This window comes from Lipotes vexillifer, unplaced genomic scaffold (genome assembly GCF_000442215.2).
Source record: "Lipotes vexillifer unplaced genomic scaffold, Lipotes_vexillifer_v1.1 scaffold39, whole genome shotgun sequence".
Taxonomy (NCBI): domain Eukaryota; kingdom Metazoa; phylum Chordata; class Mammalia; order Artiodactyla; family Lipotidae; genus Lipotes; species Lipotes vexillifer.
The window spans coordinates 589566-604182 of NW_006787038.1; the positions used below are offsets into that span (position 1 = coordinate 589566).

The 14617-nt window shown below is 42.8% G+C and overlaps 2 protein-coding genes across 2 annotated transcripts in view; one reads left to right on the forward strand and one right to left on the reverse strand.

Moving 5' to 3' along the window:
- Nucleotides 1–1343: 1343 nt before the first annotated feature.
- Nucleotides 1344–14617, reverse strand: part of HEATR4 (HEAT repeat containing 4) — a 37856-nt gene continuing 24582 nt past the window's right edge. The window contains 2 exon segments of the mRNA XM_007459786.1: nucleotides 1344–1397; nucleotides 1399–1503. Coding sequence (XP_007459848.1) covers nucleotides 1344–1397; nucleotides 1399–1503 — 159 coding nt within the window.
- RIOX1 (ribosomal oxygenase 1) overlaps nucleotides 14055–14617 on the forward strand; it is a 2192-nt gene continuing 1629 nt past the window's right edge. Inside the window, exon 1 of the mRNA XM_007459783.1 lies at nucleotides 14055–14608. Within this exon, the coding sequence (XP_007459845.1) occupies nucleotides 14055–14608 (554 nt within the window). The remainder of the gene's footprint in view (nucleotides 14609–14617) is intronic.

Genomic DNA, 14617 nt, shown 5'->3' on the forward strand with positions numbered 1-14617 from the left:
GCTTTTTGGATTAGTATTTAACTTGAAGTGTGTAAATTAATAAATAGAAACATGGGTTACATGAGTCAGGAAAAGGGAAGATTTTCTTTTACATACTTAACTGATATCGCCCAAAGTTCTTTTGTCCCCCATGTTCAATAGCTGCTAGGTGTTCATAGTGGAAATTATTGCTTTTTATATTTCTGATTGTAACAGTGCAACCAGAAGAGAGGATCTGATTAGGGGGAGAAAAATGGAGAGAGAAATTCATATTGGCTTTATTTTTTTAATTTTTATTTATTTATTTATTTTTTTTTTTTTTTGTGGTACGTGGGCCTCTGACTGTTGTGGCCTCTCCCGTTGTGGAGCACAGGCTCTGGACGTGCACTGCTCCGCAGCATGTGGGATCTTCCCAGACCGGGGCACAAACCCATGTCCCCTGCATCGGCAGGCGGACTCTCAACCACTGCGCCATCAGGGAAGCCCCATATTGGCTTTATTTTAATCACTGAATGTCCCAAAGCTATTTAGGGTGTAAACAGCAATCAATATTTAGGAAAGAAAGCTGGATGCACACTACTATGAGTTCTGGATCTTTCCTCTTCCATGGCAATTTTTTCGGTATTGTGTGCTCTTACGGGATCCCAGCTTAGGATACAGATACAGTTTGTAACTCTACCATGATGCCTTAATCTTTTAAGTATTAAGTACATTAAGGAGGCTCATGAGAATTGCTAATTAGCCTTGTGAAACTGCAGCAATGCTTCCTAGGGATCTAAAAGTGTTCACACCCACCCACGCAGTACAAGGTGGAAAATATTGTACTAGCTCTGTTTTCTTGTAACAGTCTAGTGACATGGCTTCCTTATTGCCTTCTGGGCTGCAGTTAAAGAACTTGCTCTAGAACAAGACTAGACTTGTAGATAGAAAACATCACTTAAGATTTTCTTTCCTAGATTAATGGGATTCTAGTTTGGGTTTCAAAGGGCTCTTTGTATAGCTTACAAAAGATTCTGGGTCTTTGAATATTTCTATTCTAGTAAAATTTGGAGTTCTGACCTATATTTAGTATATGACTTTTCTGGGTTATATAAAAATATGGACTGTCACCTAATGTGATGTCAATTTTCTTTAACCCTCTGTGTAAATGGTGCACATTAAAGAGCCAGGTTTACTGTTAAACAGATTTTTCTTTATAAACATAATGACAAAGAGATTACATAACATCAGTTAAAGAGAAGAATGTGACTAGGTCCACTGCTGCCTGTGTCTTGGAGCAAGAGAAGGGCTCATCCTAGAAATAATTACCTTTCCTTCTAGGGGAAGAGGACATAACCCTGGAAAAAACTTGAGTTTTTACTTAGCTAGAGATCTTGGTTGTCAGATCCAAATGGTCCCATCGCAATTCTTTTTTCCCCGGGCAGTGCGTAGATCTCTGACAAGTGATGAATGACCTCTGCTTCTTGTGCTTAGGCCCGGGACTGGACTCTGTGACCAGGGATTTGGTGTGCGGGGTCTCACAGGCTGCAGAGAGATATTAACATGTGAGCACATGTGCAAAATGTGGTCTCATGTGACAGATCCAAAGAGAAAGCCTCTTCAGCCATGGTTTTATCAGAATAGCTCTGTGAACTACCATAATAAATAAAAGAATAGAATCTATGAGTCCAAGACCTGCCTGTTTTGATTGCAGTCAGCAGCCTAATGTGGAGAAAATGCCTGAATTTCCCACCCAAGGCTTGGACCTCCACATGGTGATCTTTGGGGTTAGGCTGTGTTTTCTATGTCTTTATTAATATGTAGTAGTAGCAGCAGCTATGGGAACTGTAGTAGCAATGACTAAAGAGCTTTATTCTTCATGTGTGCTAAGGTGGATTCACTCAGGGTGAACAGCCCCTGGGGACACAGCGCTGCTCTATTTTCACCTTATAAACCAAAGTAGTGATGGCCATGGTTGAGTTTGTACCTAGGTTAAAGCGTTCCCAGGAATCTAGGCTGTTCTAATGTTAATCTAGGTTTCTGTATTACTCTATGAAATAGTAAGAGAGTTATCTATCTCATTCCCAAATGTATTCTTAGCTTAGGGCCAAAGTACAAATGGAATCCCATTTACTAAACGTCTAAATATTTAAATGTTATAAATCAAGCTAGCAGGGATTTCCCTGATGGTCCAGTGGCTAAGACTCCCACCCACTGCAGGGGGCCCGGTTTGATCCCTGCTCAGGGAACTAGATCCCGCACGCGGCAGCTAAAAGATCCCGCGTGCCGCAGGATCTTCTAAGACTGGGCGCGGCCAAATAAATAAATAAATATTTTTTAAAAATCAAGCTAACAAACGGGTTTTTTTTTTTTTTTTTTTTGCGGTACGCGGGCCTCTCACTGTCGTGGCCTCTCCTGTTGTGGAGCATAGGCTCCGGACGCGCAGGCCCAGTGGCCATGGCTCACGGGCCTAGCCTCTCCGCGGCATGTGGGATCTTCCCGGACCAAGGCACGAACCAGTGTCCCCTGCATCGCAGGCGGACTCTCAACCACTGCGCCACCAGGGAAGCCCCAAACTTTTTTTTTTAAATATATATTTATTGACTTGGCCGCACCGCGTCTTAGTTGTGGCATGCAGGATCTATTTCCCCCGGGCTTCCTGCATTGGGAGCACGGAGTCGTAACCACTGTACCACCAGGGAAGTCCCCAAACTGTTAACTAAAATACATACTATCACCTACATTGACAAAAAGACCAGGTTTGAATTTGGAATTTTTGCAGTCTTTGGAGCTCCTTACCAGAATATGGTGGTGCAGAAAAACTGCATTATAAATAAATGCTCCATGTTTTTCTTTTGTGATAGGAATTAAGCAAAATAGAATACATCAGAATTGTGTATTTGCAGGGAGCAAACCTGTAGTGGTACTACAAATGGTGAATTTTTTAAAATTTTAATTTAATTAATTTATTTTTTGGCCATGCTGTGAAGCATGCAGGATCTTAGTTCCCCAACAAGGGATGAAACCTGTACCTCCTGCAGTGGAAGCATGGAGTCTTAACCACTGGACAGCCAGGGAAGTCCCTTGTGTATGTATATATCTTCCTCTTTCATTAAATAAATAGGAAAATTTTTATTATGATGTCTAATGAATTTAATGGGATTATTTGTGATTTTTATTTTATTTTATTTTATTTTTATTTATTTTTTTTGTGGTACGCAGGCCTCTCACTGTTGTGGCCTCTCCCGTTGTGGAGCACAGGCTCCAGACGTGCAGGCTCAGCGGCCATGGCTCACGGGCCCAGCCGCTCCGCGGCACGTGGGATCTTCCCGGACCGGGGCACGAACCCGTGTCCCCTGCATCGACAGGCGGACTCTCAACCACTGCGCTACCAGAGAATCCCTATTTGTGATTTTTTATATTGGGTCGGCCATAAAATTCATTCAGGTTTTTCCCATAAGATGCTACAAAAACCCGAACGAACTTTTTGGCCAACCCATACTTGACTATTCTTTCATTAATCTCAAAAGCCTAACCCCAAAGTTTGATATATGCCCACTTACATATATGCAGAAAGAACACCATGCCTTGTATAATATTTCTTATTTCACAAATAACTTACAATTTTAGCTACATATTGTATTGTATTTTTGCTATTTAAGGAATAAGAACCAACACATTATTTATTATCTTGTTTTTCATTACTTAAAAAATTGAATAAATCAATTGTGATGGGCCATATCATTTTAATTTTAACTTTTAATTTTGACTTTCCAGATGTATTTCTCTGTCAATACTTGTATTATATTCTTTGAATATTATACTTGAAATGAAAAATGAAGTCAAAATAAAAAGTCTCACCTGCATATGAATGTTTGTAGCAATTTTATTCATAATCATTAAAAACTAGAATCAACCTTCGGTAGGTGAAATGAAAAACAAACTGTGGTACATCCATACAATGAAATATTGTTCACAGACAAGAAATAAGCTCTCAAGCCACAAAAGACTTGGGTGAACCTCCTTGAATATGTATCGCTAAGTGAAACAAGTTAGCCTGAAAAGCCTACATATGTATGATTTTAATTATATGACATTCTAGAAAAGGCAGAACTACAGAGATAATAAGATCACTGATTGTCAGTTGTTTGCGGGGAGGAAGAGAGGATGGAAAAGAGGAAGCACAGAAGATTTTTAGCGTGGTTAAACTATTCTGCATGATACTGAAATGGTGGATACATGACATTATGCATTTGTGAAAACCCGTAGAACTATACAGCACTAGAATGAAACTTAATGAATACAAATTAAAAAAAAATCATTTAGGAGGTTAGGGAATCCCAGGAAAAACCCAGACTATGACAAGAGAATATAACCGTAACCTCAATTTAAATACATATTTTTGTTACAGACAGTGTTATGATGATGAAAAATATTTTCAAGCATAAACATATAGTATATTAGAATAAAATTCTGTCTGGAAGTTATTTCAAAATGGAAATGTAAGCTTAAAAAAAGACATTAAATTTTCAACTTCAAAGAAGAACTTGTTTATTTTATAATTTTTTTAAATGGATGATGGTAGGTATCAAACTTTATAGATTTAGTTCGATGCATTTTAAAGTGATGTAACAGTTTTTTTGTGGGGTTTTTTTTTGCAGTATGCGGGCCTCTCACTGCTGTGGCCTCTCCTGTCGCGGAGCAGAGGCTCCGGACGTGCAGGCTCAGCGGCCATGGCTCATGGGCCCAGCCGCCCCGCGGCATGTGGGATCCTCCCGGACCGGGGGACGAACCCGCGTCCCCCGCATCGGCAGGCGGACTCTCAACCACTGCGCCACAAGGGAAGCCCGATGTAACAGTTTTAATTTAAAATATCAATATATATAAATGCTGCACTATGTAGATGTTAGAAATTAGATGCTTTGTGTCTATTTAAACTTAAAAAAAATGTTTGATGTCAATGAAAAAAGGTGAAGAGGTGACATAGCTTTTCACAATTCTTTTAGAGGGTCCATGAGCAAAAGAGTTGGAAGTTCAACATCCTAGACAGCATCTTACATGATGTACTGTAGGACTTGGCAGACTTCTGTGAAGGGCCAAATATTAATAATATATATTTTAGGCTTTGTGGGCTTGATGGCCTGTGTCAAAACTGCTCAGTTCTGCTATTGTAGTATGAGAGTAGCCACAGACAGTTTGTAATGAATGAGTGTGGTTGTATTCCAATAAAATTTATCTGTGGGCACTGAAATTTGAGTTTTGTACAAATTTTATTTCAGAAAATATTATTCTTCTTTTGATTTTTTTCAACCATTTAAAAATATGAAAATCATTCTTAGTCCACAGGGTGTGTAAAAGTAGGAGTCAGGCCAGATTTGGCCTGAGAGTTATAATTTGTTGATCCCTAATTTACAGTAATTTGGTAAAATAGTTCTACAAATTAGTGAGTCAGTAGTCTCAAAGTTAGACTGTAATCTGTCTCACATTTGCCAAAGCAAAGTCCTATATCCTTGAGGTCTTAAGCAAAATTATTCAGAAATGTATAAAGTTAAACATGAAAGTTCTTCTATTGCCAATAATGCCATTCCCCAGAGGCAACCTCTGACTTCAAATATTCAACTGTGCAGTCACATACACAAATACAACATATGTGGGTTTTTTTTTTTTTTTTTTTGCATTATGCGGGCCTCTCACTGTTGTGGCTTCCCCCACCATGGAGCACAGGCTCTGGACGCGCAGGCTCAGCGGCCCTGGCTCATGGGCCCAGCCACTCCGCGGCATGTGGGATCTTCCCGGACCGGGGCACGAACCCGCGTCCCCTGCATCGGCAGGCGGACTCTCAAGCACTGCGCCACCAGGGAAGCCCCAACATATGTGGTTTTAAAGAAACTATATATAAATGTGTGTGGACTTTTTTTAAAAGGGACAACATATATATTGTGCTGCAATTTGATTTTTCAGTTTACAATACATTTTCAACATCTTTCCTAGTCATTATTTTTAACAAGAATTCTTGAAACTTAGTCGACATTTGAGTCATTTCCAATTTTGAAATGATAAGCAATGTGCATCTGTATATATCTGTCTCTATCTCTATATCTATATATGTTTGTATACATGGATGAATATTTTTGTAGGATAGATTCCTAGAAGCAGTATTACTGGATCAAAGATATCTACATTTTTATGTTGATGGGGTCATCCAAAAGTTTATCCTAGGGTTTCTCAACCTTGGTACATTTAGGGCCAGATAATTCTTTGTTGTGGGGCTGTACTGCATATTGTAGGATGTTTAGCAGCATCTCTGGCCTCTACGCATTAGATGCCAGTAGCATCTCCCCTGTTGTGACAATCAAAACTGTCTCTCGATATTGCCAAATGTCCCCTGGAAGGGAGCAGGGGCAAAATCATCTTGGGCTGAGAACTACTACGCTGGACACTTGATTTTCTTTTTTCTTTAATTTCTTTTTCTCCCTATCCCCCTTTCAACAACTTACCATGTTATCCTTCCTTCAAAAAGGAAAAGTGCTTAAAGGAATTTGTGACTTAGTATATATCACCCCTCTGTTATGGGATAAATTGTGTCTCCCAAAATTCATGTGTTGGAAGTTCTAACCCCCAGTACCTCAGAATGTACTGTATTTGAAGATAGGGTCTTTAAAGAGGTTATTAAGTTAAAATGAGATTGTAAAAATGGACCCTAATCTAATATGACTGATGTTCTTATAAAAAGGAGAAATTTTAACACAGAATTGTACAGAGGGAAGACCATATAAAGATTGGGAGAAGGCAGTCATCCACAAGCCAAGGAGAAAGGCCCCAGAAAACAGCCCTGCCAACACCTTGATCTCAGACTTCTAGCCTCCAGAAATTGTTTTCTGAAAATAAACTTCTGTTGTTAAAGTCAGCCAGTCTGTGGTACTTTGTTATGGCAGCCCTAGCAAATTATTACACCTTCCCAGTGTATTTGAATTTTAAATAAAGAATGAATGAAAAAGGCAATGACTTATCCAAAGGTATAACTATCTAACAATGGGATTTGGTGGGGGAGATAACTTTTCTGAGAGGATTCAGATCATTCTATGTAGATTTAAACATGGGATTGGCTCGATTCAACCTCTTTTCTACAGCAGCTTCTCTGATGAACAATTAGTAACTTCTATAATCTCAATGTCAAATTTCTTTCATTAAACAAAGATAATATCAATTCAAAAAAATAAGAGCAAGGCAAGCAATGATTAGAGATCAGAAGAAATGAAATGAATTAGGCAGAGTGAAGTTTGTTGTTTAAAAAAACACTATATATGTTTTTCTTTTTTTTTTTTTGGCCATGCCCCGCAGCTTGCAGAATCTTAGTTCCCCAACCAGGGATGGAACCCATGACCCTGTAGTGGAAGCACAGAGTCCTAACCACTGGACTGCTAGGGAATTCCAAAAAAAACACTATATTTTTAATTGCACAAATGATATGTACAATGTAGAAAACCTACGCCATGCAAATATGCAAAGAAGAAGAAAATAAAAATCACCTAGAATCCCACCATCCAAAGACGATCACTGTTAAATACTATGACATAAAGACTCCCCAACTTATTTCAGTAGTACGTATATATGGATGGATGTATAGATAGAAATACACATACATATCGACACACACATATATATCTCCCAAATGGGATCCTACCATAATACTTATTTTGTCTGCTTTTTTTCTTATTCAATGATATATTGAGAATATTATTCCATGTCAGTAAATATATTTCTTTTTCTTTCTTTTTTCTGGCTGTGTTGGGTCTTCGTTGCTGTGTGCGGGCTTTCTCTAGTTGCAGCGAGGAGCAGGGGCTACTCTTCGATGCGGTGCGCAGGCTTCTCATTGTGGTGGCTTCTCTTGTTGCAGAGCACGGGCTCTAGGTGCGCAGACTCAGTAGTTGTGGCTTGCGGGCTCTAGAGCGCTGGCTCAGTAGTTGTGGCGCTCAGGCTTAGTTGCCCTGTGGCATGTGGGATCTTCCTGGATAAGGGATCGAACCTGTGTCCCCTGCATTGGCAGGCGGATTCTTAACCACTGTGCCACCAGGGAAGTCCCAATAAATATATTCCTGAAAATGGTTATTAATAGCTGCTTTTGTTGAACTAAGTAGAGCCACAGGAAAATGATGAAATTAAAAGTAAGTCAGTCTCCAAAAGGTGTCTCCCAGTCACAAGGGAAACTAGAAGACAGATAGCAACAACATTCTTTACTTGAGGAAATCACAAAATGTTGAAAAAAGAAAAGGATGAGGTCACAGGAAAGACTAAGAGGAGGAGATATTGTACAGGATGTGGAAGAGACAAATTTACAGCTCTCGTCTAGCTAAGCCCAGTGTTTCCCAGCTTTGCCAGCAGAGAAGCATAGCTCATCCCCCCAGTTCACTACAGGATGTGTCCACTGTCTATTGAAAACCGCTCCCTTTGAAAAAGCAATGAAACCTCCCAGTGACATCCTTGACCTGCCCTTTGCAATATTTCCCTGGGGAATCTGATATCAGGGTCTGGCCAGCACATACAGCCTGTGTGTCAATTAGGAAGAGGGCTCCCCCTCTGCTGGCCCTTCCTCCAGATACTGCAGCCCTAGAGTAGGGCACAGGACTTTCGAGGATAACATCGGTTGGTTTCAGACCCTACTCTGGCCCTTGGCCAGGTAAATTTGTGCAGAGCGATACCTCACACGATGGCCTTGTCTGAAACGGTCCCACTCACCCATTTAAACTTCCACAGGGCACAGGCAAAAATAGTCTTAATCTTCCCATCCCAGGCTGTCATCCTGGCCAATTCAAGAACTTCTCTGACTCCCCCACTCCTAGTTTCTCTGAACTAGGCCATCATACAGGTCCTTGCTCCATAATAATAAATTATAGCTACAATTTTTTAAGTGTTTAGATCTGTACCAGATCCTGTGTTAAGTGCCTTGCATGCATTATTTTATGCTCACAACAAAACATTATTTTCTCCATACATCTAAGAAGAAGTATGTTCAATGACTATTCCTACTTTACAGATGAGATTACCAAGATCTGAGAGAGTAACGTGACTGAGCTAATGCCACAGATAATGAGTAGCAGGGACTCAATTCTGGTTGGTCTGCTTCCCACAAACATTTCCTGTGCATCTTCTCTGCGAAGAGCAGGGTGCTAAAAGCAAGAGAAAGAGGCATAGGAAGTCCTTTGCTCGAAGGAGTTTACAGTTTAGGAAGTTTAAGAAGGAATCTGATATATAATACACCAATACATGCACAATGTGCTAAAGCAATGTGAAAGGGCCAAAGCTCTCCTGTGACTAGGGAGATGGGAGAGCCTTTGGGGAGGAGATGGAATGTGAAATGGGCTTTAATAAGGGTATTTTTTTTATTTAAGATTTTTTTGATGTGGACCTTTTTTTTTTTTTTTTCTCCATACGCGGGCCTCGCACTGTTGTGGCCTCTCCCGTTGCGGAGCACAGGCTCTGGACGCGCAGGCTCAGTGGCCATGGCTCACGGGCCCATCCGCTCTGTGGCATGTGGGATCTTCCCGGACCGGGGCACGAACCCGTGTCCCCTGCATCGGCAGGCAGACTCTCAACCGCTGCGCCACCAGGGAAGCCCCATTTTTTTTTTTAAATCACAAACATTTATTACTTTCCCCAAAGCAGTTTGAAAAACATTTGGGAGGCAATGTAGAAGGCCCACTAGGTAGAATTAAAAGGCTTCTTTCTTTCCTTTTTTTTTTTTTGAAATATAGTTGATTTAAAAGTTTGTGCTAGTTTCTGGCGTACAGCAAAGTGATTCTGATATATACATATTCTTTTTCAGATTACTTTCCATTATAGGCTATTACAGGTATTGAATATAATTCCCTAATTCCCTGTGCTAAACAGTAGGACATTGGTGTTTATCTATTTTATACACAGTAATGTGTATATTAATCTTTTTTTTTTTTTTTTTTTTTTTTTTGCAGTATGCAGGCCTCTCACCGTTGTGGCCTCTCCCGTTGCAGAGCACAGGCTCCGGATGCCCAGGCTCAGCGGCCTTGGCTCACGGGCCCAGCCGCTTCACGGCATGTGGGATCCTCCCGGACTGGGGCACGAACCCGCGTCCCCCACACCGGCAGGCAGACCCCCAACCACTGCGCCACCAGGGAAGCCCCTGTATATTAATCTTAATCTTAATCTCAAGATCCTAATTTATCCCTCTTCTCCCCTTTCCCCTTTGGTAACCATGTTTGTTTTCTATGTCTGTGAGTCTATTTCTGTTTTGTAAATAAGTTCCTTTGTATCATTTTTTTTAGATTCCACATATAAGTGATATATGATATTTGTCTTTGTCTGACTTACTTCACTTAGTATGATAATCTCTAGGTCCATCCATGTTGCTCCAAATGGCATAATTTCATTCTTTTTTTATGGTATATATATATATATATATACACCACATATTCTTTATCCACTCATTTGTTTTTGGACACTTAGGTTGCTTCCATGTCTTGGCTATTGTAAATAGTGCTGCTATGAACATTGGGGTGAATGTATCTGTTCGAAATAGAGTTTTTGTCTTTTCTGGTTATATGCCCAGGAGTGGGATTCCTGGATCATATGGTAGCTCTATTTTTAGTTTTTTAAGGACCCTCCATACTGTTCTCCATAGTGGCTGCACCAACTTATAGTCCCTCCTACACTCCCTTTTCTCCACACCCTCTCCAGCATTTATTATTCGTAGACTTTTTGATGATGGCCATTCTGACTGGTGTGAGATGATACCTCATTGTAGTTTTGATTTGCATTTCTCTAATAATTAGTGATGTTGAACACCTGTTCATGTGCCTTTTAGCCATCTGTATGTCTTCTCTGGAGAAATATCTATTTAGGTATTCTGCCCATTTTTTTAAAAGATTTATTTATTTTTATTTATTTATTTTGGCTGCGCTGGGTCTTAGGTGCAGCACAAGGGATCTTCGTTGCAGCATGTGGGATCTTTTAGTTGCAGCATGTGGACTTCTTAGTTGTGGCATGCATGCGGGATCTAGTTCCCTGACCAGAGATCGAACCCAGGCCCCCTGCATTGGGAGTGCTGAGTCTTACCCACTGGATGACTAGGGAAGTCCCTCTGCCCATTTTTTGATTGGGTTTTTTGTTTTTCTAATATTTAGCTGTATGAACTGTTTGTATATTTTGGAAATTAAGCCCTTATTGGTCACATTACAAATATTTTCTCTCATTACGTAGGTTGTCTTTTCGTTTTGTTTATGGTCTCCTTTGCTGTGCAAAAGCTTATACGTTTGATTAGGTCAAAAGGCTTCTTTCTTGAACTGAAGTTTCTCTCCTATTCTTGATCAGGTCTCTTGTTTTGAGTTCCAGAGAATATGGCAGGGGAAACAAGCAACATTGTTTCTCATCAAGGCCCAGTATAAGCCCACATGTTGAGCTGCCTGGAGAGTTTGCAATTTCTTTTTTTTTTCTCTTAATCATTATTAGAGTATAGTTGCTTTACAGTGATGTGTTAGTTTTTACTGTACAGCAAAGTGAATCACCTATATGTATACATATATCCCCTCTTTTTTGGATTTCCTTCCCCTTTAGGTCACCACAGAGCACTGAGTAGAGTTCCCTGTGCTATACAGTAGGTTCTCATTAGTTATCTATTTTATACATAGTATCAATAGTGTATATATGTCAATCCCAATCTCCTAGTTCATCCCAACGCCCCCCCCCATTGCCCCCTTGGTATCCATATGTTTGTTCTCTATGTCTGTGTCTCTATTTCTGCTTTGTAAACAAGATCGTCTATACCAATTTTTTCAGATTCCACATATATGTGTTAATATACGATATTTGAGTGTTCCCTGGGGAGGCAAAATTGCCCCCACTTGAGGACCACTGTAATAAATTAAAAGGGTAGATGTGACACCTGGGTAGGGGTAAAATCTAAATGCTTTCTCAAGGGTTTGGATAGGAATGTGAGGAAGAAGATTGAGAGATCAAACAGAGCCACAGAAAAGGCCCTAGAGGCCACGTAGTCTAACCTGCTCATAATTGCTTGCAAGGTTGTAAACTCTTTGGGAGGAAGTTCGGTAAAACCTATAATAATCATAAAAGTTAAACTGACCCAGCAATTCCATTCCTGGTAATCTATCATAAATGTTTCAAATGAAGACAAGTAATCTTTATGTATAAAGCAACAATAGTTACATGGGGACAGTGACCATGTTCTCGACAATTGCACCCTCATGCCTACCACAGTGCCCAGATTTAAGAAGTCGATTTAAGGTTCAGAGGAGGTGAGTTTGAAGATTCTGGAGAGAGAAGTTAAAGCTAATAAAACAAAATCCCAGAGGGGGTGGGAAGGGCAGTTATCAAGAATACAGAATGGCCCCGGGGGCTTACCTGGTGGCGCAGTGGTTGAGAGTCCGCCTGCCGTTGCAGGGAACACGGGTTTGTGCCCCGGTCCAGGAGGATCCCACATGCCGCGGAGTGGGTGGGCCCATGAGCCATGGCCGCTGAGCCTGCGCGTCCGGAGCCTGTGCTCCGCAACGGGAGGGGCCCCAACAGTGAGAGGCCCTCTTACCGCAAAAAAAAAAAAAAAAGAATGGCCCCGATTCCCCTGAGGAGGCGAAGGTCGGCTCCTCCCCACCCCTGCCGCCCGAGTGAACTGGCTTGACGAGGGACCAAAGTTCCCCTGGACCAAGACGCTGCTCGCAGCTCTTCCTAAACAGCATGGGCAGCTCTTCCTAAACAGCATGGGCAGCTCGGAGAGAACACGTGGGACTCAGAGTTGGTTTCCCGCAGCAGCTCGGGGACACAGGAAAGTTTTTGGATGGACGCTCCACTGCCACTAAAAACAGGGAGGATATCGCTCACCTCTGCATCCCTGGTGTCTACAAGGGCGCCTGGCATATGGTCACCTCTCAAGACCTTCTGAAGTAGGATAACACTAGACGTGGACTCTAAAAAGAATCTTAGGCAGCCTGTCTATATAGTGAAGCTCCTCTGAGTCACTTTGACTGGAGAAACTTCGGTCACTTGGTTAAGCACAAGCCAATCATTGTGGCCAGGCCTTCCACAGTCTGGGAGCATTCACTGTGTTCTGCAGCACTTCTGGAGACCCAAGTGGAGTCCCAGCACAGGATGGTTCTCCAAAGGAAATTCAGGGTCTTTCGTCGGGGCGGGGGGGGAGGGGATGGCCGGGATGGATGCTGGGCAGGTATAGTCAGCATATGTTCACTGAATATGGAATTATTAAGTCAGAAAATATTCCTTTCCAGTTTAATTAAGAAGTAGCCTTGGAGATGAACTTCAAGTTTGAGCTGGATTAAACTAGCAAAGATGAAGGGAAGAAAAAGGAAAGTGAGCATTTCCTTGCAGGTTGATTGTGTCCTCTGAAACGTGTCCCATGAAGGCAGGTGATAGTCTGTTTCGTTGTCTTGTTTATGATTGTCACCCCGATGCCATCGCAATGTCTGTCACTTACTAGTCAGTAAACATTTGTTAAATTAAAAAAATAAAATAAAAAAAGAATACAAGTAGAAAAGTCTGTAGCTTCATTTTCAGAGAGAGAGAGAGCAATGACTGAAAATTTGTAATGGAGGAGGAAGGGAAGTTAGGCGGAGGGATTTAGGGCTTCAATCAGTCTGTAGAGAGACCCAGGTGGATCGAAATTTGAACCTAGAACTTTGCCTGAGGGTATTCCTTGAAACCAAGAATTGTGCGCTTTCTCATGCAAAGCTGCTGGGGAACGTGTTTTTCAGAAATAGGGACCTCCCGAGGAACACTGCAATTTGCAGACACTAGAAAGAAAAAGTTCACTAGGTAACTTTTTTTCTCCTGGAGTCCCTGGCAACTTGATTTGTAAACTGCCCCCTAAATATGGAATCCGTGTTAATTTGGCAGGGACTCCGCCGCTCTAGAGGGAAGCCATGCATTGAATTAACATTTTCTAACGGGGCCAACCGGAGGCGCCGGCGGAAGAGTGGTGGGCGGGGACAACCCAGAGGCGGCTGGAGGCCCACCCCTTTCCCAGAGTACACTGCGGAAGCCGACTGCCTGAGCCGGCTTCTCGCCATCTCCCGCTGGGCTCGGGAGAGGGTAGGATCATGGACGGGCTCCGGGCTAGCGCTGGGCTGCCGAGGCGCGGGCGGTTGAGGCGCCGGCGCCAGCCACAGCCACATAGCGGGTCGGTCCTGGCCCTGCCCCTGAGGCCCAGGAAGATCCGAAGGCAGCTGAGGAGAAGTGTCGCGTCCCGGATGGCCGCGCTGAGGGCCCAGGCGCTGCCGAGCGAGGACTCGGAGGACTCGAGGGTGGAGTCGATTGTCGACGATCCCAGGGACCCGCTGGCTGGAGGGGCGGCGGCCCTCTCGGATGTGACCCGGCGGGAGCCGTACGGCCACCTCGGGCCCGCGGAGCTGTTAGAGGCCTCGCCCGCGTCCCGCTCCCTGCAGACTCCCCGCGCCCTGGTGGAGGCGCAGACCCCGCCGGCGCGCTTGGTGGAGGCGCAGACCCCGCCGGCGCGCCTGGTGGAGGCATCCGCCCTGCCTGCACGCCTGGTGCAGGCCTCGGGCCCCCCGCCGCGCTTGGTGGAGACCTCGGCCGTGCTGTGCTCTGCCCAGCACTTGACGGTCGCCCCGCCGTCCATGGCTCCACCGACGCGGTCGGGGCC